This window comes from Anguilla anguilla, chromosome 5, assembly GCF_013347855.1.
Source record: "Anguilla anguilla isolate fAngAng1 chromosome 5, fAngAng1.pri, whole genome shotgun sequence".
NCBI classification, from domain to species: domain Eukaryota; kingdom Metazoa; phylum Chordata; class Actinopteri; order Anguilliformes; family Anguillidae; genus Anguilla; species Anguilla anguilla.
Window position 1 is genome coordinate 19507119 of NC_049205.1, and position 27441 is coordinate 19534559.

General features: G+C 43.2%; 1 protein-coding gene across 6 annotated transcripts in view; it reads right to left on the reverse strand.

Moving 5' to 3' along the window:
• zc3h18 (zinc finger CCCH-type containing 18) overlaps positions 1-27441 on the reverse strand; it is a 55986-nt gene that overhangs the window by 10463 nt on the left and 18082 nt on the right. For all 6 annotated transcript variants that reach the window (XM_035418623.1, XM_035418622.1, XM_035418626.1 and 3 more), the window contains exons 6-12: positions 26306-26463; positions 24772-24886; positions 23369-23640; positions 5461-5643; positions 4670-4795; positions 3022-3123; positions 338-547 (exon numbers count right to left, since the gene is read on the reverse strand). In XM_035418623.1, the coding sequence (XP_035274514.1) occupies positions 338-547; positions 3022-3123; positions 4670-4795; positions 5461-5643; positions 23369-23640; positions 24772-24886; positions 26306-26463 (1166 nt within the window). The remainder of the gene's footprint in view (positions 1-337; positions 548-3021; positions 3124-4669; positions 4796-5460; positions 5644-23368; positions 23641-24771; positions 24887-26305; positions 26464-27441) is intronic.

Here is a 27441-nt window from a genome sequence, read left to right on the forward strand (position 1 = left end):
AATATGTACACACTTAAGCACACTGAAAATCACACACGCACACACACACAATAAAGGCCTTGAACACGAGCACAAGTGAATGGATGTGCACACGTGCACAAACACACATGCACAACAAAGTCATTAGGGAGCACAGGTGAACGCATGTGCGTGCGAATACTCGTGTAAGCATAGAAACGCAAGCATGCGCCGCGCACACACACAAGCTCGCACACGCGAAATACCACCAAGCTGGTTGAAAGTGGATGAAAACCAGCAACCCCTATCCAGGGCCAGGGACGGGCATGCCTGGGGCAGGGAAGCAGTGGGTGAGCGGCAGTGGGGGCGATACGCGTACCTCCTGGGGGGGTTGTGACGCTGACGCTCCTTTCTGCGCCCCTCCCTGGGGTTGACGAATTTGCCCGCGTCCCGCGGGTTGACTGGCTTGACACCCTCGGGGGCTGGTTTTAGGGGCTTTCCCGGTGGGCCCGGGGGCGGAGGGCTGGCTGGGGTCTTGGGCGGGGCCTTCTCCCGCCGGGGGGGTAGAGGAGCAGGTTTCGGTGGCGGGCTTTAGGATGGGGAGGGGGGGGGGGGGGGGGGGAATTAGTTACTTCCACACTCCTCACTTTGTTCCCTAGAACTCGCTTTAACACCACAAGAAACAACCACCATCAGCCAGAAATGATCAACCAATACATCCTCAATATTCATAGAACAAAAACATCAATAGATTCTTATGTGTGAGGATAGAATAAGATTCTTAAATCCTTAATTGGTAGTCAAATTTTAGCAGGCACACACAACATGTCTTTCCTCCAGGCACTTATTTCACCAGATTGTTTATTGTGTCAATGCTACATTATTCCCATTCTATATTTTCACTCCGCTGCAGGAAAATCGATCTTTTTCATTCATAACTTTTGCAACCATTAGGCAGTGCCTATGGAATGCTGCTTCTGGACATTTCAAAATCTGTGTCCAAAACCACAGGAGCCATTTCTGCCGTATTTACTCATGTTGAGCAAGCTACAGTGCCGTAGGCAGAAGTAGGTTTCGGAAAACATTTTCCGCACACGCAATGCCCCACGTCAGTTCTCCTTGGGAGCTATTCTACGACACTACTGCATTTCAAACGATGACGTGGCCTTCGTCATAACTACTGCAAGTCCATCCCCTTGCGGTGGTACAAAAAATACACAATTATCTTAACATTTTTCATTTTGAAATAAATATTACAGCAAGGCAAGTGACACCCCCCTCCCTATAAGGCTGCATTCGCTCATGACAGGAACAGCTCACTAGTCCTAACTAAGGGGAAATAATGAAATAAAAATCCGATAGCTGTGACGTACATAACAAAATTGAGTCATCAAGCGCCTTGGAATATAGCACGGCCTTGCACGAACGGAAAATCCTCATCTGTACAACTTTAAATGTGAACTATTTCAGGGTGCGAGAAGCCTGTAGTCATAGAGCTTTCTAGGTGGCAATCCTTTCCTTACTGTCACCTGTCAATCAGCTGTGACCCGACTTTACATGGGCTGGCTCTTGATAGGCGGGTATGGTTGTCTACCCCTCATGACTGCATGGGCTCTCCATCCCTGTCCTAGTAGATATGCAGCCATATTCTACTCCTGGCGGCGTCCCACTGCTGTTTCCACCCTCTTCCCCACGCTGCCGGCGGGGCTCTTGCCCCAACCCTCGAGAGTGCTTCGAGAGTCGTCTGGTCTCCCCCACCTCTGCGGTCCAGCCCCTCCTTCGTCATTGCCTCCACCCTGCCCACATCTGCCGCCACCTGCTGTTCCCCATCCCCGCCACCTGGCCCCACCCATCATCTGAGCCACATCACTTATCATATCTTCTGCATAAACTGGCTGACATGCTGGTCACCAGTCGGCACCCTGAGCCGACCAGAGGAGGATGGGTTTCCCCCTTGAGCCTGGTTCCTTCCAAGGTTTCTCCCCATCTGCCACAGGGAGTTTTTCCTTGCCACTGTTGCCTTAGGCTTGCTCCTGTGGGGGTTTAGGCTAGGGCTGTCTGTAAAGCGTATTGTGACAACTGTTGTAAAATACGCTATATAAATAAAATTTGATTGATTGATATTTTTGTAAACAACCTTGACTTTTTTCTAGGAACACCTCTACAGACGAAGATTAACAGCCTGTTGATGCAGCACCTTTAGTGACGACATTATTATAACACTGCCATGACGGGCATGAAAAACAAAATTACATAACTCTAGCATACCATGGACAGCTTGCTGCAGAGGTAACGCATTACAAACCGACTCGGAATGCACTTCTTAATACAGACGACAATCTTACCGTACTATATTAGCCTTAACTTTTTTAAATGTTCCACCGTTTTTAAAGGGCAACAAACTCAATGATGACACAGAAAACAAATGAGAAGGATTATCTTTAAAAAGCTCCCTGGAGCAAGTGACACCTCGTTTTTGAATTTTTACTCAAATCAAGTGCTTTCTCTCTGAATCTGGCAATGCTACTGATGAATGTTTAAATATTATGATCAATAAGCAACAAAGACAGACACCAAAAGATGACAGGCTCAAAGAAACAGAAGTAACATTAATTCGTTTGTTGTGTTTCAAGTCTGGGTCATTGTCCGTTGTAATCTTATAAGACCTTGATATACCTGCATTTATGTAAAGCAGTGATTTTTTTCCCCTGTGTTTTGGCTCTGTGTAAATACCGCAGAAACCTACGTTAACACGACCTCTGGTCAGGCATTTTGAGCGTAACTCAGTGCTGAGCTGAAATTCTTGCCACCCAAAATGTAAGTGCCCTGCCGTGCGCTGCCGTGCACTTCTCCTGTTTGACTGAAAGAACGCTTGTGGGATTAATTATTTGTACCGAAGGTACAGTCCAGTGACGTTATTGTGCCGAGAAAATGAAACTGAATGTGTATTTGCTCATGAGTAATGTGTGATAATACTCAACTTCCTGCAAGTAGGTTGGACTGCAGGTTGTACCTTGCACAGTATATGTGTGGGGCGTCGTGTTTGTGTGCAAAGAAACTCACCCTTTGGGTGGAGCCACTGGTGGCTCCATTTTAGTCTTGGAAGAGTTCCTCTGAGCAGGTGGGGTAGGGGAGGGGGAGCGGGACGAGGAGAAAGATCTGGACCTGCCAGAGAAGAAAAGACCTAATCAAGGCACTGGCCAAAGCACACCGTAGCTAGCCAGCTTGCACAGACACAAACTAAACTACTCCTACACAAGCATGTCTAATCAGCTAAGGACCAAGACTAACAACAAATACATAGACTTATTGTACAAATGAAAATGTAAACGTGAGGATATTCTGTGAGGATGCTCTGTGCTCCCGGAAAGTATTTGGGTTCAAGTAGTTTTCTATGCTTTACAAGATCAGTAAAGCGTAGAAAACTACTTGAATCCAAAACAAATATGTATTTGACCCAGGTCTGGTCTTTTGTTTCAATCAACTTGTCTAATAACTTAATTGTTTTGTCAAGTGTCAGCAAAACTGGCTTATGAGCTGCCATTTTAAAACTGGTACAAATATCTAGTAAGAATACGATCCACAATACAATGAGGATGGCGGCATGCCACTAATCTCTTATAGCCCCAATTAGAAGCCAGCGTCTAAAAATAGCATTCTCTTAAATTATTGCTTTTATCTGTCACTGATTCAAGATGCACTGCTGTAACAGGTTCACCACTGTAAAGCTTAGACTCTTCACACTTTGATGCAAAAAATCCTAACATAATCGGAATCGATTAAAAAAAACAAAAAAAAACAAAAAAAAAAAACAAGGCAGTCCCCTTCCCCAAAGGACGGCTGAAATTGACACCCCAGGTTGATGATGATGGTATTTTATAATCCAATAACTGTCCACAAGTCACACAAGTGCAAATATCGCAGTGATGGCATTGATACCACTAAGATCCAACTCTGATCCCTAAGCAATCAATCAGCTCTTTGTATACAGGCTAGCAAAAGTGTTTATTCATTATGTGTTATTTCCAATGAGCTGAAAGCGCTTTCAGGAGCATTTGAAAACAAGCATTTCTATCTATGTAAATAATGGGAGGATACTGCAGCGTTGGGATGGGTCTGCAGCAGACCTGTGTCAAATACGTATTTGTTTTGGATTCTGTGCTCCATTGATCTTTCCTGGTGTAATGGAGCCTGCCAATATGACCAGAAGGTGGGGTTTGCACTTTTTGAGAGTATTTCATTGGTTCCAATACACCAAACAAGATCAGTAAAGCGTAAAAAACTGCTTGAATCCAAAACAAATACGTATTTGACCCAGGCCTGGTCTTCAGCAACCACAACTAAGATGCAACATGCGGAACAATGTAAATGTAGAGTGAACTGCCAGCTCAAGGCCTAAACACTCCAATCATCCCAACTGTCTGCTGCACATCAATGCACTCAAGACACAGGAGAAGCCAGATGGGAAGCGTCTGGTAAACAGCAGTGGAGTCGAGTTGCGTGGGGGAATAGTTAAGGATAACAGGGCAGTCAGCTAATATGTGGGAGGAGACATGCATATCCGGGGAGGAGTCAAGAGTGCACAAGAGAGGAGATGGATATGTAGGGGCGGAGGAGTCGGGCATAACTGGTGAGAAGTCTGGTGTGCGGGGGGGGTGTGATGAATCTGAGATTGACGAGGCGAGGCGGGGCGTGCGGGGGCGTGTCTCACCTGGAGCGGCTCCCGCTGAGGGAGCTGTGATGGGAGGAGTGGCTGGAGTAGGAGCTGAAGGAGGAGGAGCGGGACCGCGAGCGGGACGAGCCCGTGCCCGTGTAGGAGGAGGAGCGCGACGACGACCTGCAGAACACAGGAGCAGTTAGAGGTACGCCACAGTGCCCAGGCTAATGTTTTATTAATACAGCCCACTGCACGACAAGGATAAGGCTACTGCTCCATGTGATCCAATGAGACGGATAAATGCAAGGGAATGCAACTTACTACTTGAAAGAAACCAATTTTTATTTATTTAATATGACTCAACTTAAAAAAGAAGAGGTGCAGGCTTCAAAAGTAACCCACCATTTAAGAAGGATTAGACTAATTAATTATGAATACAGCCCTTATGGGTAAAATTTTGAGAACAATTACTTATGACTACAATGCCAAGGGGTAAAGTCTTCAGACCAATGCTTTATGAATGCAATCCTAAGCGGTTAAATTTTGAGACTGATGCTTTATGAATGCAACCTTAAGGCGTAAAGATTTGGTACCAATGCTTCATGAATGCAATCCGAAGGGGTTACATTTTGAAACTGATGCTTTATGAATGCAATCTTAAGGGGTAAAGTTTCGACACCAATGCTTTATGAATGCAATCCTAAGGGGTAAAAATTTTGATACCAATGCATTATGAATGCTATTCTAAGGGGTAAAATTTTGAGTCCAATGCTGTATGAAAACAACCCAAAAGTGTAAAGTCACCAATAACACCAATGCTTTATGAATACAATACAAAGCAGTACCTGGAGGAGTTGGAGAGGGAAACAGATGAGCCCGAGGGGCGGTGTCTCCTACGTCCGCGTGGGGGGGACCCCGTCATTCCAGGTCGCCTTCTGGGGGACTTGGACCGGCGCCAGGGGTCCCTCCACTCATCCGGACGCTTAGACAGTGGTCCAAGCTCCTTCTGGGGAGGGGGGTCCAAAGGCCTGTGTGAGGGAAGAGCGTGGTTCTGTTAACAGCACTCAATCAACCATCGACATACTCAACCAAAGACTCTCTCTCTCTCCAACCCAACCAATAACCCGACCAACCACTCACTCAGCCATCTAAACCAACCAATCAAGTATACACTCAATTACATAATTGTGTCCTTAATCAACAATTCTTTCAACTCAGTCAATCAGTCACTCGCTTGTTCCGTCAACCAGTGACCAGTCGACCAGTCGTTCAAAAATACTGATCAATCATTTAATCAGCCAATCAATCATTGAATCTGCCCAATAATGAATTCCTCTTTCAACCAATCACTGCCTCAATCAAGCCACCAATTACGGTGAAACCTGCCTAAGGCAGTAGCTCAGGGGAAAAATTAAAAGTGGGCATCGTGCAGGTCACCGTTGTACAGAGGTGATCGCCAAGGCAGGTTTCAGTAACGGTGTCTGACCGACACCCATTTACTGTGCTTTTGCTTCAATCAAGTCTAATAACTTAATTTTTTAAAACTGGCTTATGAGCTGCCATTTTAAAACTGGTACTAATATCTAGTAAGAATATGATCCACAATACAATGAGGATGGCGGCACGCCACTAATCTCTTATAGCCCCAATTAGAAGCCAGGGTCTAAAAATAGCATTCTCTTAAATTATTGCTTTTATCTGTCACTGATTCAAGGTGCACTGCTGTAACAGGTACACCATTGTAAAGCTTAGACTCTTCACACTTCACACTGATACAAAAAACCCTGACGCAATCGGAAGAGATAAAAATAAAAAAAACAAACAAAACAAGGCAGTCCCCCTTCCCCAAAGAACGGCTGAAACTGATATTATGGTAAAGATCGCATTAACTTGTCAAGTTTGACTGCGAGATGATTGGACAGTAATCCTCTGGTGAAAAATCTAAATAGGGAAATAACTGCAATAAAGAGTGCAATGGCTCATACTCCAAACACAAGAATGTGGACAGACAAACAAAGCAAGACCAAACAGATGAGGCTAATTTCCTATTTCTTCCTGTAGGGAAATGCCGCTAAAAAGCGATCAATGTAATGAGACACAAAACATCCAACTGATCAAATATTTGTTAAAGGAACTAGAAGAGAGGAGATCGGACATTACCAGGCTGTCCTAACATCTACACGGGCTTCAGTGCGTCAGATTGCAGGAGACTGAGCATGGGCCCCAGAGTGCAGGAGACTGAGCATGGGCCCCAGAGTGCAGGAGACTGAGCATGGGCCCCAGAGTGCAGGAGACTGAGAATGGGCCCCAGATTGCAGGAGACTGAGAATGGGCCCCAACCAGCACGCTGGAGATTGAGAATGGGCTCCAGTGTAGGAGTTTAAGAACTGGCCTCAGGGTGCAGAAGTTTGAGAATGGTCCTAAGAGTGCAGGAGAAAGGGTCACTGAAGATTTCACTCATTCCAGTACGAGGAACGGAATTTTGCATGTCGCTTATTAATCAAGAGTGCAATTAAATAATGCAGAGAAAAAAATGGTCACCTTTAATTCCATAATGAGTAACAAGTCAGTGGTTTGTCCTTCCAGTTCCAGGAAATGACGAAACCAGAAAATACAAGGTCTTGCACGGTGATGTACAAAGGTGATGTCACCTACAGTGTGCAGTTAACGTGACTGAAAATTCCACAGCGCTGACATAAAGCAAACACTGCACTAATCTACATCCCGGACAACGGGAAAGCAGTACAGCTGCCAGGGCTATTTTTAGCCCATATAACAGATTACCGTTGTGAACAAACTTCCACTTTTCAAGAAAGAACTTTGAAGGCATGAAGGAACAGGTAGAGAATTCAGCATCTTCCATTTCTGAATGTCATGCCTAATTCTGCCCTTAACTGCTTAAACAGCACAATTACTTCAGGTTTAAGCAACATGAATTAATGCTCTCATTAATCACATGATTTCTTGTTTCTGTGTATTAAACATTTAAGCAAAATCCAGAAGTAAAACGGCATTTGTTTTATTCAGCTAATACACTGAGCCAGGGTATTTGGTGGGAAAAAACAGAAGGTAAGACAAAGTAGAGGGTAACACAAAAGGCTTGTCAAGCCCCATATGGCTGGTTCAAAATGCAATAGTAATTATTAATAGGTAATCATTTTAGTTGAGCTCAACACCATTACTCTGGTTGGTGACGTGGTCGCACTGATCTGGATACTACAATGCACTATGTTGCCAATTATCCCAGTAATAGGTTACATGTAGGTCATTTCCTTCTTCCTTTATTGCCTCCTACCAGGGGCTGTATCAGTTGTTGATTTTGTTTTAATTTTAATATGCATGCTTAATGTATACTAAAAAGCACATCAATGCATAATAATTTAATCCATTGCTATATTCAGTAGTGAATATAGTGATTATATACTTCCTTCCCAAATTAATTGCTCATCTCTGCACATAGCTCTGTTGTCGGGGCACAAATCTGAACAGTGTTTTCTCACAGGATTTTTGGAAAATGAGGTGGGGGGAACACAAACCGTCTAGGGGGGTCTGGTGAAATGTCTTATGGTGAAGCCACACTATACACAGCTGGCACCGCTCCCGCGTCCCACATTTGGCCGCGTGTGGGCGTGTCACCTATTTTTGACAGACAGTTGTGTTTGTTAAATGTGGACCGGGTTTAATGTCATGTTTCATGTTCATTGTCCAGTCTGAATAAAAATCATATTTGCAGTAACCTAGATCTGAAAGATGTTAGTCAGCTGCCTAACTAAGCTGTCTAATGTCTAGCTAGTGTTTATTTTGTTTATTTAAAGGATCCCCATTAGCTGATGCCGTGGCAATCAGCTACTCTTCCTGGGGTCCACACCTGACATACTGTACATAACACATTACATGATAAACATTAAATTACATTAATATACATTAAATAGCATTAAAAAGTGAGTAACATTGCGAATTAGCCAGCCAATGTCTTCAAAGTTACATCGGGTTAGGTAGCTAGGTGGCTTGTAGAAACGAACAACTAGCAACTAATGCATTAGCAAGAAAATGTTTTTTCTTCACCGTTAGGTGGGCCGCCTAAGTGTTTTTCCAAGTTGCCTAAGCCACCTATAGGAGAAATCGAAAGAAAGAAGAAAAAAAAAAAAACCCCACCCGTAAAACAAATAGAAATGGCCCGTGCATTTATTGGTTCAATTTTTTATTTTAACCATGTGTTTCATTGTTTATAGACTACATCTCAACGCTTTCTGTTCTCAGACTTTATAATAGTATATTGAAATACCTAAAAACCTACAGGGGGGTAGAGTTTTCTCCTACAGAGCCCCACTACTGTGGAACACCCTTCCAAAATGTAAGAGAGTCAGACACAGTCTCAAGATTTAAATCTAGATTAAAAACGCACCTTTATGCTCAGGCTTATAATCAATTATAGTCCGAAAACAGGGTGGGAGAAGGCGGTAGCCATACAGCATTGTGGGGTTGCATCCTTTCTTTACTGTTACCTGCCCAGGGTTTCCCCCAGAAAAGGCCCAGTGGCAAGTATCTTTTGACGGGCGCCCGGCGCGGGCCAGCGACAGACTGATGGCAGCATTAAGGTAGGGCCCTATAGTTTCTGTGATAACAGAATCATGGACAGAAGCACGGAATTGAGAATTTAAAAAAGCTATAACACAGATTCCATAGGGCCCTACATTAAGTAGGTGCTAAAAGCTGACTGGAGATTTGAAAATATGACTACGTAATGTGAATGTTGTTATAAATAAGTCATTTATTCAACTCACATTTTAAAAAATCAACTATTTACAGCATAGCAGAGTCTTACAAAGAATCTGACAACAATGTACAGTCTTGGAATGCTGTGTTTTCAACAACAACAAAATAAATTAAAATAAATAATATCAAGGTTTTTGCACTCTACAAAAAAACTTGAAAAAAGTCCTGACTGGCTGCTGATTCTTACAGCCTTGGAATGCTGGGCACATTTCAACAACAACAAAAGAAATTAAAATAAATAATATCAAGGTTTTTGCACTCTACAAAAAAACTTGTATTCAAGTCCTGATTGGCTACTGAATCTTACAACAAGCCTTGGAATGCTGGGCACATTTAAACATTTAAAAAAACTGTCTAAGGTTTTTTGGCTTTTACAGTAGGCTACCTTTCATCCTTGAAATTATCCCTAAATGGCCCCAAGGAAGTATCTGTGTTACTGACTGTTTGGCTAGCCAGCTAAGTTAGCTACATGACCACGTTGTCATAAATTTTTCCCGACCGTGAAAACTGCCTGACTTGTTTACACTTTGGACAGATGTGGCTCCTGATTAAATCTATCTATCGCAGCACTTTAGACACAAGCAATATCGAAATTTCTTCTTGCTAAATGGACTGCATTTATATAGCGCTTTTATCCAAAGCGCTTTACAATTGATGCCTCTCACTCACCAGAGCAGTTAGGGGTTAGGTGTCTTGCTCAGGGACACTTCGACACGCCCAGGGCGGGGATCGAACCGGCAACCCTCCGACTGCCAGACAACCATTCTTACGTCCTGAGATATGTCGCCGCGGGAAGAGTGCCTGATCCTCAACCGTAGCGTTTTTGGTATTTCTAGATATAGCCTAATTTTGCCGCTGTGTTAACACATTTCTACGGTTGCCGGTCAGGCACTCTTCACCGTAAGAAGATATTTTAGGACTTTTCCGATATTACTGGTGTTGAAAGTGCTGGGACGGAAACAACGATGGATTTACTCTGTAGCCACATCTGTCCAAAATGTAAACAAGTCAGGCAGTTTTCACGGTCGGGAAAATTTTTATGACAACGCTGTCGTGCACATCAATGTCATCAAGCTAACGTTATTAATAAACAAGTGAAGTCGTTATTTCGTTGGCGATTAATAAGTCATGTAATGTTCCAATATATCGAACGTTACATTCATGCTAATAGTTTAACGTTACCTACACACTGTTTAAGTTAATATAAAAAGAATGTACTGACCGACGAGATGAAGTGATAACGTAGTTTGTAACGAGGTTAGTTAGCCTACCAAATAAGAAATGGTGGCTTGCTAGGTAACGTTAGCTTGTGATAGTTGGAAGCGTCAAGTGTTGAATGCAGAGACTGTGAAAAGGTTGAATGTCACTCTCCGCACAATGAGGGTAAAGAACACTGATCTCAGACCTGCTGTTTTCCTATTGTGTTCACGTTTTAACCAACAGATGTCGCTGGTGAGTTTTTCAACCGAGCCGCCCCACTGTAACTGTAGTTTAAAAACATCTTAAAAACACATTAAAAAAATAAATAAGTTCCCCGATGCTTAGGGCAGGCGGGGGGTCAACTTAGGCCCGGCGGGCCACTGGGTTTGCACTGGCGGAAACCCTGCAATCAGCTGTGACCCCACTTTACATAGGCTGGCTCCTGATAGGTGGGTATGGTTGCCCCCCCTCATGAGTGCATGGGTTCTCGATCCCTATCCTAGTAGCTATGCAGCCGCAGACTATTCCTGGTGGGGCCACGTTAATTTACCCCCTGTTGTTCTACTGCACATTCTCTAATGGCCATTTCAATTTTCTTCCCCATGCTGCCTTTTGCCCCAGATTTTGAGAGTGCTGTCGTCTGGACTCCCCCACAACTGCGGTCCAGCCCCTCTTTCGTTGCCATCTCCACCCTGCCCACTTCCGTCGCCACCTGCTGCTCCCCGCCACCGCCACCTGGCCCCGCCCATCATCGGAGCCGCTACCTCAAGACTCTCATTTAGTTGCCACTAATTTGATCGACATAAACACTGACAGAATGCCCATGTTGGTCACTAACCTACACCCTGAACGGACCAAAGGAGCATGGGTTTCCCCCTTGAGCCTGGTTCCTTCCAAGGTTTCTTCCCATCTGCCACAGGCAGATTTTCCTTTCCACTGTTGCTTTAGGCTTGCTCCTGTGGGGATTTAGGCCAGGGTTGTCTGTATAGTGTATTTTGTGACAATTGTTGTGAAATGCACCATATAAATAAATTTCGATTTTTATATTTTTTTGGATTTGTTTTACGGAACTTCACATTCTAAATGCAGGTAAATAGTGGCGAACAGTGGTGGTAAAGCCGGAGGTACTGCAGTCGCGGTTACGCAAAGTCACCACCAAAGCCCTATGTTCAGCCAGGAATGACCCTGTAACGTTGTTTTAACTTTACATATCATTGTAACCACTTCCTTCATACTGATGTAAATGTAGTGGGAGCTACCCCAGGGAACAAACGACTGTATCAAATTTCTGCTGCTTTACCTGTGCACGTTTCTTATTTTCTTCAGAAGATTTCATCATCTACAGATTACATCAAAACAAGTCTCTATCCTACCATTCTCCTTGGATTACATCATCACCACATACCGATGACATCAAAACAAGTCTCTACAGTTCCTGTTGGATTACACCTCAGACAATAAAGGACTTACCAGTCACGAAATGCTACCTCTATTTTTCATCCTGCCTAACACAAGCCGCCTCCCGACTGCTTCGTTGTCTCGAGCCTTGCTTTAGCAGGCAAGTCTACTCTCTCACTAGGCCACCAGCCAATTCAATTAAGCCGCATTTCCACCTAAAGTAAAAAATTTCCCCTTTTAGTCCCAGGAACTACTTTTCAAGGAACTAAAAGGTTCCTTCAGCCCACTGTTGTCTGCGTTTCCACCGCAGTCCAAAGTCCCGCGAAGATTAGGCAAATTGGCCGCTGACGTATGAAAAAGCGACGTTGTCGTCGGTCCATCTGTCCTATGATTTCTTCTGTAACCCCATACTACCACCGAAGTAGCCTGCATTATTTTCTAATAACCGGGACAGCCCGGAGGGGTTTATTCCACTTATATACAACGGGTTACCAACAATGACTATATATGGTTACTTTTGTATTTATTGATTTTTATCGATTTAATCACCTGAAATTGAAATATTCTTCCGCAGCCGTTTGGGCATATTTTACCGTTGTCAATCAAAACTGTCGTTGGTAGTTGGACTTGGACCGTTGTTATGCAACAAATAGGATATAACAGGCCAATAGTCAGATTGTAACTGTTTTATATATCCTCTCAAACACATTCATTATGTTTTTATGCGAACATTCACTTTCATGTCTGGACATCTGAGGCAACAGAATGCATTCACATTCCACAAATAACTGGCAACAACAGCAGAAAACATGCACACGTCGTAAACAATTTGCTGTTGAATTGATTACTTTCTCATCGTCAATTCCATATAGGCTAATCGCAAAATGACTAGAACAGAACGAAAACTCGGACTTGCGTGAAAATTTAAATTAACAGTGGTACAGCCACCGTTTGCTTTCCTTCAAAGTTACTGCTAGCCGAGCAGCGAAGTGTGCCCTCCAGATGCGAACCATGCACCATAAATTAGTCCATAGTCTTCCTGGTCTTTTTGTGGAATTGAAGAATGGCAGAGTAAAATTATAGCAGTCTGAAAAAGCAAAAGGGACGATTACTAGAATTAACCTGTTATTTTACCCTGACAAAAAGTGCGAAAGGTGATTTCCAGTTTGCTTTTACTGTATCACCAATGTAAATTACGCAGAACTACCGCATACCTCACATAACTGTATCAAACAATTACAACGGGCTAACAAAGAAAATCCGGAAGAAAATATTCAGCAACCGAATTAAACCGTTTGAATGTTTTGTTACGTAATATGCTGTCCCAGCACGAATGCTTAACATTTTATAAAACTAATACTAAAGCAAGAAAAGAAAAGAAGAGCACACGTTATAATTCCAAGACGTTGGCAGGCTATAACCAAAAGTGGGCTACTGCGCCGCATAACATACAAGTTTGATTTCAGGGTTATTATGAAAATAAATTGGTTTGCGGCTGCAGATTTTTAAAAATGGCGGTTGAAATAAAACACTGCGAGTAGCCTAGTCGACCGATCAGAAATTTTCAGCGCTTCCCCAAAAGTTCCGGTACTTTTGGAAAGTACTACCCTCCGAGCAGGGACTTTTTTGGGGGTAAAATAAAGTCCCCGGAACTTAATTTAGACCCGAGTTCCTCAATAGGTTCCTAGTTCCTGGCCCACTGGCACCAGCTAGAGCCAACCCTGCTGTATCAGCATCAATCGGCAAACTGCGATCAAAGACTTTCACTCTCACACAAGCCACTCCCCTCCAACGTGATTGCTCGTTCTAGTGTGTTGACATAGTCTTCTGGAGAGAATCTTGGCAGAACTCCAGGCGTGATGCAACACCTCACCCGACTATGCCCCAGCCGTGACCTCACCACTCTCCGCCCCCAAGGTAAGGACTGGGTATAAATTACCAGCGTCTTAATTTAGGCTCTCAGAAGCGGTGCAACCGACAGGTCGTCGCTACAAACCCTAGAGACAAACGTAAACTCACTACAGCGGAGATCACAAAGTCTGGCCCAGTGTAGCGGGCTGCAGTGTAAACAGGTTCAGGTGTGTACACTTTAGCCAATCAATCGCTTAAATGGTGTCAGAGCGGGCATAAAAGCTATGTTGTTTAAGGCCAAAACCATACCTGTTTAAGGCATAATTCAAGTTATTATTGTTTTTTTTTTTTTTTTTTGGAATACATTTTAAATAAATAACTGTTTCATAGAAATTTGTAACACACTGAAAGCCAGAGATCGTTATGGCCCCCTGGGACAGAAGTTGGAGATCCCTGCCTGTGGGGGTAAAGCTTCAGCCTCAGCTGCTTTGGCTGAATCAGATGGCAAAGGGGGAAAACAATGTAACAATAAGACCTCATCATATGCACATAAATGGGTCAAATCCCCCTTCAGCTTCCCAGGAAACACTTCCTGATGATCGGAACCTATCCTCCAGTGGATAAGAATCTGCCCAGCCCAAAAACATGCTCTCATTTGCTTCCTGAAACATACACGATTGCACCAACACCTCTCCCTTCCCACTCTTTCTGAAAAAAGGTGTCTTATTTTCACCGGGGAATGGATGGGGCGGAGCAGGGGCAGAGCAGAGGCTTGTCGATGACATCGTAACTCAAAACAGCAAACGTGTGAGGTCACCGCCTCCTAGCAGCCATGTGGGCCAAGGTGAGTCAGCCAAACGTGAATGTTAATGAGCACCTAGGGGAAAAATACAAATGGGAGGGGGACACATTCCAGAGGCGTGAACAAAAATAAACAACCCGTACCCCTACCCTCTATAATGTGTACAAGCAGTTAGTCATAAAAGTTCATAAAAGCATCTGTAATCTCATTTTTGGCAGAACTCCAGGTGTGATGCAAGACTGACTCCTCCCTCCTGCAGCCTGGGTATAAAACACAGTCTTTTTTTAGACACTGCACAGCAAACCTGCCCGACGAACCCGACTTCTACCCTGAGAATGGGGAAGGGGAGATAAAGTCCAAAGAGCCTGGACCACCACCCCCCTCCCATTTAACCCACAAAGTTAAATATAGGCTTTCAGTAGACACGTACTACATTACATTACAAGCTTTGAACAGACGCTCTTATCCAGAGCAACTTACACAACTTTTTACACTGCATTTTAGGGCTGGGCAATATATCGATATTATACTGATATCGTAATATGAGACTACATATCATCTGGGATTTTGTAGCCTATATCGTAATATCGTGATATGGCATAAGTGTTGTCTTTTCCTGGTTTTAAAGGCAGCATCACAGTAAAGTGGTGTAATTTTCTGAACTTACCTGACTGTTCTAGCTGTTCTATTATTTCCCTTTACCCACTTAGTTATTACCTAGGCATTACTGATGATTATTTATCAAAAATCTCATTGTGTAATTTTGTGAAAGTACCAATAGTCATCCCCACAATATCATCACAATATTGATATCGAGGTATTTGGTCAAAAATATCATATTTGGTTTTGCCCATATAGCCCAGCCCTACTGCATTTACGTTGCATTTATGCAGCTGGATATATACTGAAGCAATGCAGGTTAAGTACGTTGCTCATGGGTACAACAGCAGTGTCCTACCTGGGAATCGAACCTGTGAACTTTAGGTCACAAGCCTAGCTCCTTCCCATTATACTACACTGCCGCCAGAGTGAACTTTCTAAATTCTACTTTACTTATCTAGTGAACTTTCTCACTGTGGTTTTTTGGTTTATACAATTATACTATACAATTAAATACACATCCACACTTCCTGAGCAATTCAGATTAAGTGTCTTGAACAAGGCCACAGTGAGAATGAAACATGCAACCTTAGTTATAGGTGCAGTTCATGAACCACGACACTCCCGTTATCTCTGATCAGGACTGGGGTCAATATTCTTTTTTTTACAGCTGTGGTGATGGCAACACAAATATGATGGACGGATGCAACAAATTATATTTATATATGCTACAACTACCATACACACAGTGAACAAAAACACATGGGAAACACAACAGTGTTCCCCCAGTGAAGAGTTCAGGAGCATTTCTTTCCTGCAGAAGAGCATTTTTCAAAACCGTGCCCCCTTTACAATGCATGACTAATCACCCATTGAGAGCATGAAATCACGCGTGCCATAACTGGTAGTCAAAGATAAACAGACACTGTTAATAGTCCCAACTCACAAAGCACCGGTATTTAATTCAGATGAGGCTGAGATGAAAAGGTTTATGGCATATCACCGGTAAAAAATGTGCTGATGGCAGCCGTATAATTTTATCTCTCCAGCATCACTACAGGTGTACAGAGTAATGGGAGAGGAACTACAAATCGAAGCCTCCGTTTCAGGTTGGCTTGTAACGGGCAAACAGGATGCATGGAAACTCCTAATCTGTGTATCACAGCAGTTGAATGTCAGTATGTCCATATAAGAGGGCAGAGCTGAGGGGGGAAAAAAAGAGTCTCTTAGACGAATGACCCAGCGTGGGGAAGGTGTGATGGCCAGATAGAGCTCTTAAGCAAACATCCGTTTCCTGTCGGGACAAAGACCTGTGCAGTGACTTTCATTGCCCACTTGAGAACCCACTCTTTCTGAACAAAAGCTGGCAAAAAGAGAATTTCTCCATTACATTTTCTCCATTTTCAAATCAAGGTGTGATCAATGTCCGAACCGAATTCCTAATGGTTAGCCACAGGAGTCACATTTTAACCCACAGGTTGACTTGGCTGATGCCAACAGCAAATCTTTAACCTTGTCAAGTGATTTCATCACATGACCTCAATCACATTGTGTGAGCTGCTCATTTCACACGCCGAGGTTCGGCTACGGTGTGCTGATGATGCCCAATTTGTAGTCCAGGCCTAAGGCTCGAGACAATGGCATTCCAAGCACCTCACTGAAGGCGGGGAAACAATTCATGTCATTCCAACCCCTCCTCAGAGAAAGACGGTATAAATATCTCTAGCTGTTATTTTGGACCGTCAGCTTCACGGTGGACAAGCGTGCCTGTTACAAGCGGAGTAATGCAATGACATACCAAGCAAAAGGAAATGATGTATGTCAGTAAGAGCAATGCTTAACAAACCTGCCCAAAAAGGCGAATAAACATGCAGGTTCATTATTGGAAAATCTCTTTGATAGCCCAAGTATAACGGACCTGAAAGCCTGTTACACCACTGTAATGGCCTTTTAGAACACTATACACTATATACCACACTATAGAACAGAGGCTTCCAAACCATAGAGCACAGGGTTCCACACCATAGAACAGGGGCTTCCAAACCAAGGACCACAGACTATCACACTATAGATAATTCACTTCCAAACTATAGAACTGGTCACTCCAAGCCACAGAGCACAGGCTATCACAGCATAGAACATTTGCTCTCAAACTATAGAACAGAGGCTTCCAAACCGTAGAACACAGGGGTCCACACCATACAGCAGGGGCTTCCAAACCAAGGTCCACAGACTATCACACTATAGATAATTTGCTTCCAAACTACAGAACAGGGCTTTCCAAGCCACAGAGCACAGGCTATCACAGCATAGAACATTGGCTTCAAACCATAGAAGAGAGGCTTCCGAACCATAGAGCACAGGGTTCCACACCATAGAACAGGGACTTCCAAACCGAGGAGGACAGAACACTGGCTTCTGCTGCATAAAGCAAACACTTTGCCACAAGACCAACAAAAAAAAACTCAGTAGGTATCCCAGTGTTGTTTAACACTACACGTTGTCTCTCAGATAACCTAGCACTGGGCTTCCCCGGCAGTGATTTTATTGCCCGACAAACCTGACAGAGGCAGAATATGTCCGCCAATGCTACTTCCTGGAGTGCCAAAGTCGAGCAAAAATCAATTTTCCTATCAGACCACATTCCCTGACAAAAAAAACAAACCAAAATCTTCTTCCTGGAGATCAAGCCACAGAAAGTAACCGCCATACACCTACCTAAAAAAAAATAAACCTACTCTGCAGTCAGGCACATTTCAAGGAAATTAATATCCCGCCGACGGCCTGGGAATTTCCTCTATGAGAACCGGTGAACCCAGCCATTTCAGTTCAGCACTTTATAATGATATTGACCTCATTTCCAAACGTATCACACACACTTTGGCCAGGGGCTCCTTCCAGAGCCAACAGACAGTTTCATGAGCATGAAAGCCAAGCCAAGCAGCCTATATGTGCCAATTACACTTGGCAGTAAGGCTGTCAAAAGTGCCATGAAATTGAGTTCAAATATTAGCTTTTGTAATTAGTTAGCGTTCGAATATATTCGAATATCATTTGCCTATAATGAACAAAAAAAAGCTGCTTATAGTCGAGCGCAATATGCACATGCACGCTCTCTCTAAACTGGCCTGGGCGTTATTCGCTACAAGAACAGAGAATAGAGGACATCGGTGAACTTTCATACTACATCTGGGGCCTCATTTATAAAACGTATTTTAGATCAACTGTGTGGCGCGTACGTAGAAAATCACGCCAAAGTAGCGATTTATTAAATTTCAACATGACTCGATTTGACTCGAAACAGCTGTGACTCTACGTCAGGACTTCACTTGACGTATGCACGCAAGTTCATTTTATAAATGAGCCCCCTGAAGTTTCTATAGCCTATTGCGCAAATGAATGTGCAAATGAAGCACTTTCTCGTGAAAGGTTGAAAGTACCAAGTGTAAACTGCATGTGAGAAATGAAAATTCACACCAACTACTGTACTTAAATGGCCCTAGATTCTGCTAAATGTCAGTGTCACGACATTGAGAAAAAACGAAACAAAAAATGAAATATCAACTCGCCATCCCTGCTACCTGCGTGCTGCGCAGAGAGTACCATATTATTTATTTAGACATTGGCAGACTACAGCATAAATTGCATCTTTTGTTCATACTCAATATTAGTAATTGCAGCAAGAAACTGCAGCTGCAGACACAAGAAAGTTTGTTATATTATGGTAGCAACGGAACAAAGCAGACATATATATGTATGTATATACATACACTCACCGGCCACTTTATTAGGTACACCTTGCTAGTACAGGGTTGTCTTCTGAGGCTATAGCCCATCTGCTTCAAGGTTTGACGTGTTGTGCGTTCAGAGATGCTCTTCTGCATACCTCGGTTGTAACGAGTGGTTATTCGAGTTACTGTTGCCTTTCTATCAGCTCGAACCAGTCTGGCCATTCTCCTCTGACCTCTGCCATCAACAAGGCGTTTTCGCCCAGAGAACTGCTGCTCACTGGATATTTTCTCTTTTTCAGACCATTCTCTGTAAACCCTAGAGATGGTTGTGCGTGAAAATCCCAGTAGATCAGCAGTTTCTGAAATAGACGGTATGCACATGACGTCCCAGTAAGTGGAAGTCACTGCGGTTACACCCACTGTGTGGCAGAAAGACTACTGAGCGGCAGCGTTAGCGTTCAGCTTGAATGCTGCGAAAACACAAAAAACACATCTGAAATGGGAAAGAGCTGTTGTGCGATTGACTGTACAAATAGACTCAACAAGCAATCGGAGCTATCTTTTTACAGACTGCCGAAAGCTAAAGAAAAGAGAAGCAAATGGATCGCTGCAATTCGCAGAAACAACTGGAATCCAGGCACCGAAACGTGGATTTGCGGTTGTCATTTTGTGTCAGGTATGTTGGATTTTTGGGTAAAATCATACCTTAAGTTATGTACTGTATTGACTACTATTAAATATTTAGCATCTTTCATTTACATTCTGTGTAACTGTAAAATTTTTTGTCAGCATTTATTTAAAAAAACATCCATGATGATGAGCCTTGTGTTCTACAAAGGGGGGATGGTTAGATAGTGTTAGATAGCCAAGCATATAAATTATTAAGATATGATTTTACCCAAAAATCCAACATACCTGAAACAAAATAACAACCGTAAATCCACGTTTCGGTGCCTGGATTCTAGTTGTTTCTGCGAATAACAACGACGCATTTGCTTCTCTTTTCTTCAGCTTTCGGCAGTCTGTAAAAAGATAGCTCCGATTTCTTGTTGAATGTCCATGGACCACTGGTTCTTTGGAAAGTTGTAAGGATCACTGTCGAGTCCAACTGCCTTTAATTTAAGAAGATAATCGTTTGTTTTACTCCCAGTTTTGCAGTTTCCTCTACTAAACCCAGCTATGTCGCAACATGTTTTGCCACTCAGTCCCGACTGAGGGGGGGTATTCCGGTGGGAAAGTGACGTCAATGCATACCCTCTATACTCAAACCAGCCCGTCTGGCACCAACAACCATGCCACATTCAAAGTCACTTAAATCACCTTTCTTCCCCATTCTGATGCTTGGTTTGAACTTCAGCAGATCATCATGACCATGTCTACATGCCTTAATGCATTACCGCCACATGATTGGCTGATTAGATATTTGTGTTAACGAGCGGTTGAACAGGTGTACCTAATAAAGTGGCCGGTGAATGTATATTTACCATCATTGTTTTATTATACCAGCATGTTTGAGCGTTTGCAGAGAAACTCAAATACTATCAATAAAAATGGTTTAGCTATTTCTCAGCATAATGACGGATTCAAAGACTAAAGGAACTCACCCGATATAGTCTTCAAATGGATCCATGCCAAACAAAAGTAATTATTCATCCTCTCAAAAAGCTTTTACTAACAAACTCTTAGTAGCGTGCACTCTGGAACAGTCTTCCATTGCTTCCCTGACCCTCCCCTAAAACCTAGTATATGGCTGGACCTAACACACGGGATCCGGCCAGCCAATGATGTAACTTTATCACTCAGTCAGAACACTCAGTCACTCAGTCACAGACATTCGCGTTTGTAGGGCTGGCCCCGCTGTTGCGGTCCAGCCAAAAAAATAAGTCAGATAAGAAACGATTAAATGAATAAATATCAATATTTCACTGACTGATGAAACAGCTGGACAGTATTCCAAATATACTGTGCTCATATGGGTTGATTATGCAAACTTGAATAACCAACAAAGCAGGCTATGCTATGCTGGCTAAAAAAAAGCTAACACTACAGAACTCATAGCATATTTAATTTAGGTGCCAGGCTGGCTTACGTCAGCAAGGCAGCCACCAGCTAGCTCAAACACGAGGCTAGTGGATAAGAGCCAAAAAGTTACAAATAGCTGAATTATGTAAAATCATGAAGCTTAAAATAAATTTAGACCATCCCTACAGGGGTGGTATTTTGGCCTGCATTATTAAAAGCAATATTTTCCCTTTTTACGTTGTCTGAATGAGGTAGCCAATCAATGAAATGTACCAGGGAATCATCACTCACAGGCTAACATTTCCAGTGTGGCCATTTGTAAATGCTTGAACAAGGCTCCAGAGTGCGACCAAAAATCTGTCAAGTGCGACTAAACATTTTCATTGGTCGCACCGATGCGCCTGACATTTAGCAGGCCTGTCTCTGTGTGTGTATGCGTGTAGCATTATTTTTTTCCCCACCGGCATTCTACGAAGACCCGCCCCTACTCTGCCTCCGACTGGATCCGACCCTGATATCCTTCTTCGCTGAATGTGGGTGGGGAAAAAAAATAAGGCAAGTGTGTGTGTGAAACCGCGCCCTGCACTCCTCCTCGAGCAACATCACAACCTTAAAACATAACGGTAATTCAAAATGAAGAGAACTATTGACTGTTTTTTCATCAAGAAAAATTCCGCGGTGCCCGTTACACATGTCCCCGGCCCTGAGAGGCCCAGCCCCGACCCGACATCATCGGCGGAGGTAACCGCTCCACCACCTGTCTCCCCTGTCCCCGGTAAGATGCCTAATCCTGACCCAACATCTTCGGCGGAGATGGCCTCATCTGACTCCGAGCCAGAGCCAGAGCCAGAGCCAGAGCCTACCACATACAAAAAGGCCATAATACATGCCTTTCACGAAGAATGGCTTGTCCAATTTCCGTGGCTCGGACACGATAAAACGGCCAACTTTATGCATTTCATTTATTGCGAAGAGTGCGGCCAAAGCGCTTTTGCTGTCGGGAGCATCGACGTTCCGAATTGAAACGTTAAAAAAAAGCACGGTGTCTCCAAGAAACGCGTCCTGTGCCGTGGCAGGCGCGTGGTCGGCAGAGCAGCCCCCCCTCCCCGCAGCGTTTCAGCGCCAGGCAACGGCAAACCGAAGCAGTGAGGAGTCAGAAATGATAATAAAATTTAACACTGCTTATAATGTAGCCAAAGAAGTGCTACCTTTTACTAAATGTAACTCCCAGATCATCCTTATGAAAAAGAATGGGTTAAATGTAAACTACTGCAACGACACTGCCTGTGCCCAGTTCATTGGGGTGATCGCAGACACAAAAAGACGTCTGTTCAAATCGTGGATTTGACGTGTACATGTCATTCATGATTGATGGAGATACAGACATTTCCACGAAGGAGTGTGAGGTCGTCTACAGGGTGCACCTAAATTATGCGCTGGTGCACCTAAATGGAAAAGTTAGGCGCACCAGTGCAACCAATGTAAAAAGTTAGTCTGGAGCCAAGAATATGTTGCTGATACTTAGCTACTGCTATAGATCACATGATAAAAATGAACAGACTTTCACAAACATTTCCAGCACCATTTAAATTACTCTAGATGTTTAAATTGGGTTAGACACATAGCCTACCGTACTTTCCCCATCCCATAACTTTCTGAAGGTTTAGAAGGTGCTAAACAGTCACAAGGCTGGAGAAAAACTCATTTTGACACTGGAGGGTGTGCATGCACAATAAATTATATAAGCGACCTCCACCCCAGCACATCGTCAAATGCCTTCAAACCGGCCGTGCTTGTTCATCAGTCGACCTCTACTACACGCTATATATGCAGTCACTCACAAGTTACAGATGCATCGCACATCATCTGTGCTGGGACAGGCTGATATTGACAGGGAATTTTGAATTCTTATTTTCAGCATAAAAACAGATTTTCAGAACAATGTAGCATCGCCAAAATGATATACATAACTGAAAATATATCTCTCCAGTGCAAGTAAAACTATGATTTTTTTTTTACCCATCTCTACAGCCAATAATGTTTGCTCCTTCCAGACTAACCACCCAACCAATAAGAATGATGATGAACAGTCCTCTTCATGCCAAAAAGGAAATGGTATGGATTCAAAACATCCAACAAGACTAAATTTGCATCCAATTAAGGAAATCAGATCTGAACACAACCTATGAACCACTACTAATTTCTTTACCTTTATACAAGATGCAACCAACACTGCTTCCCAAGGTCTATGATGTTTAGCACTTATACATTATCTTTTTGGGTGTGGTTTACGTCTCTCCTGGGCTGTGAGCTTGAACCACACATGGGTGGGCGGAGTTAAAGGCTTCCATGGGGGCGGGGTTTATGACTCACCTGGGAGGCGGGGCAGCTGGGGATCTGGGTTTGGGTTTGTCTTTGTCTTCCTTCTTCTCTCGTGGCTCCCGCAGGGGGCGCTCTCTCGGCCTCTCCTTCTCCTCTCTCTTGATGCGGTCCCGCTCCCACTCCTCCTTCCTGCGCTGCCTCTCCCTCTCCCGCTCCCTCTCTCTCTCCCGCTCCCGCTCGCGCTGACGCCGCTCCCTCTCCCGCTGCTCCCTCTCTCTCTCGCGATCCCGCTCCCGCTGTCTGTCTCGCTCCCTGTCCCGCTCCTGAGAAATGGGCGCATGCACACGCGTACAGACACACACACGCGTACAGACACACACACACAGACACACACGCACACACAGACACACACGCATACAGACACACACGCACACACAGACACACACGCATACAGACACACACACACGTACGTACAGACACACACACACACGTACAGACACACACACACGCACGTACGCAGACACGCACACACAGACACACACACACACAGACACACAGAATTTGGTTGTATTATCGGATTGTGATATTTTATGCGCAAGAGACTTTCTTTGTCGACATGCATACTATTATTATTCTGAGGGCTGGACAAGCAGGCCTGAGCAGGTGGTCCAAATAATTTATTTTCCACACAGCCCAGTAAATCCCACATCACCGCAGGCCCCATGTAGAAAATTTTTTATTTGTTGTTTTACTTTCAGATTTAAAAAAAGCAACATAGCTGTTTTTGCATTTTCTGTGTCAATCTACCTATTTATTTGTTAGATACAAGTCAGATGTATAACCCTTATGCTTCTAGAGCAGATATTTCTGAAGTTCAAATAAACATTTAGCAAAAGAAAAAAAATATCGGTTACAGATGCCTCCATGAACGGTATCAACATTTTGTCTAATTTTATGAAACATTGATGGCAGTGATATAAATGTGTTGATTTACTGTGTGAAATACAGGAGGACTGACAGGCAGAAATTACCATCATTTACAAACTTAAGAAATCTTAGCTAAATCTGTCAATGGTGTTGCATTAATTTCGACTTCTTGTGCGTATTAAAGCCAAAGACAATGCTTGTCAAAGGTAACTAATAATGATCTAGCTGATGTTAAAGTCAAATCAGTACCAAAGAAAACCTACAGAAGTCAGTGGCCTGGGGGGGAAGATAAGAATATACCTTACTCCCAAGCCCTGCACATGACAATATGTTGTGGTCAGTTTAAAATACTTCAGGCTCTGTGGAAGGGTTTTCAAATTTTACCAACAACTAAAGAGTTGGAGGATTTCAAATATGTATCTGACCCAGGTTTGGTATGTTTGCACATACATCTGTGCGTGTGTGAGTGTGCACATGCAACACACACGTCTGATCACGTGTGTGCATACATATAAATGCGTACTTACGTTATAATGGTAGGGTATGGGAGTTTCTGTGTACTGTACTCTGAAGTTCTCATATTGACCTCCTCTCCAGAAAGCCTCCATTTCATAGTCATAGTACTCCGGGTAGGGTTCATTGCTGCAGATAGAAAACACACAAGGCACGTCAGGGAGAATTCACACTACACTCACCAACATAAACTCCCGAACATTCACCCGGCCTTCGTACACAAATCAAAGCAAACTCCACAAAAATCAACAAGGAAGCCAACCCCAGAGAGCGTATATAGGAACTGGGTAGGTAAAAGGAGCCAGGAGTTGCAGAAACCAATACGGCAGTCAGTGCACCGCAACCCTCAATTTCAATATAGGCTATAATAAAGAAACTACCAAAACTAAGGGGTTTACCGCCATATTTTCATTTCAGCCCAGTTATAATATATCTAAGCATAAGGATCATATATGTGCTTTTACTTGACACGATTCGATTAAGTTAGTCCAGTTGTTTTACTCATCATCTCATACGTCTTAATTACACATACGACTTGACGTATCAACTCTTTGAAGTTGCCATCGAAAAGGTACTTTACAACAAGCATAACCAGCTCAGATGGCATAACATTCACACAGCTGTAAGTACACAGTCCTAGTGATGCTGATGTGGTAGTATTCAGCCAACAAAGTAACAAACAGCAATATAAGTTTTATCGTTTTTGCGCTTTACTTACAACAGTGTTACTTCATGCTTGCTAATATACCTCATTCAAAACCCGCAGACAAATATACGAAAGACCTATTGTGAATGACATCTCAAAGAATACACCGCCCTCGAAATTGATAGTTAACTTTACTTCAGTGGGCTCTGACAAAATGCAGAACTGAGAGTGGACTGACAGACACAAACGAGAAGAGTCATTCACTGCTTGCTCCAACTACTTCATGCGGTGTCATAATTACATTTCGTTCAGCCTCCGCACGATGGTAGACAATCCACCTGCTAGTCATTATCGGGTGTTCAGTACAACCAACCAGAGTCTTGTGTTGATTCTTCGATGAGTAAAACAACTCGACTACAACTTTGTTATTGAATCGTGGGGGGAAAAAAATCACAAATAAATTCCAATTCTTATATGTGTTATGGGTATAACTGTGTTGAAAATATGACAGTAAACCCCTTAGTTTGAAAAAGGCATCAGTTTCACCATTATAACCTATGCGGAAACTGAGTGTTGCAGTGCACTGGAAGTCATATTGACTTCTGCAACCTTGACAACAGAAGCAGGCGGTTGCATCCGTTCCATAGCACAGAGTTCAGCGGCTGTCCCTTAGAAATGAACCTTAGAAGAAAAGTAGAAGGATCATTTACACCATTACTTAAATCTGGGCACTGCTGGGGTTGAACAGTGGCCCTGTTTTGGGTTTATTATGGGGTTGATTAATTAGCCTGTTTTGGGAGCAGATTAGTTGCCTTATATTGGGGTTTTTGTGGAGTAAATCAGCCATGGACAGCAGTGCTGCGGGTAGCTTAGTTGGCTTATGTTAGGACAGATGTACTGACCCCGGCTCGCGGATCTCCCTGGTGATGCGATAATTGCGTTCCCTGAAGAACTCGTTCTCTTTGTCGAACTCCCGCTCGTCCTCGCCGATGGTCACATTGAACCGTTTCTCCTCCAAGTCGGGCTCCTGCTCCTTGCGTATGGTGGCTTTCTTCAAAACCTGGAGAGGAAGGGGGAGGGCGTATATATTCAGAGGATGTACAATAGAACATTATAGAAAAGAATCTCTTCTTGGAGGACGAACCAAATGCAGTTTGAAACCAGAAGTGACAAGCAATTGCAACTGAACAACATAAAATACTTTATTATTACTGAGGCACAGCCAAACGTTAACCTAAAACAAGTTCCATTTTACACTGAGGAAAAAAAACTTAACACTGCGCCAAAATTAGTTACGGTAATGTCTTAGCTATTACAAAGAATACAAAGGAGACAGACACAAGTTAACGCACACTGATATAAAGAAGGGGGGAGGCAACAAAATCAGTCCATAAAAATAATGAAAACAATTTGCATCAGATGGCCAAGACACAGAATGCATATAATCACTTGATTATTTTGGGTTGTTATCTTCTGCTAAAGATAATAGCTCCACAATGAGATCAGCCTATTTAAAAATAAGCACATTAGCCAATTCCAAATAAATCGTTATTTTAAGGTGCGAATTCTTAAAACTGGCGCATTTTTTACATCGCTTTCAGAGTTGCAAATGACCTGTAATCCCAAAGTATTTGCATCTCGGAGGTCACACTGTATGCATGGACACCTCTATTGTACTTGACTGTCAACAATCGGGTACACTGCTATCACACTCCCGTACCACGTCATCAGACGTATGTGGAAAAGACAACGCAAAACAGACGCCCCCTCATTGCAGAGTCTCGTATCTGCCAAGTACACAGGCCATTCCACAAAAAGAGGGCATCCACTGTTCAAATGTAAACAATCAGTGGCCAGTATGTAAATGAAAATAACCCGAGGGAAAACAAGGCAAATTGAGACAGACAGCCTTTGAAGCAATGAAAAGCCTAGACTCCCTTAGCTGAGGTTTCAATGGGACTCACCTAAATAAATAATGGGTAAATATAAAGAGTTTTACAAAGACAGTTACTCCATGTTAAAAAGTTAACATGTTAAA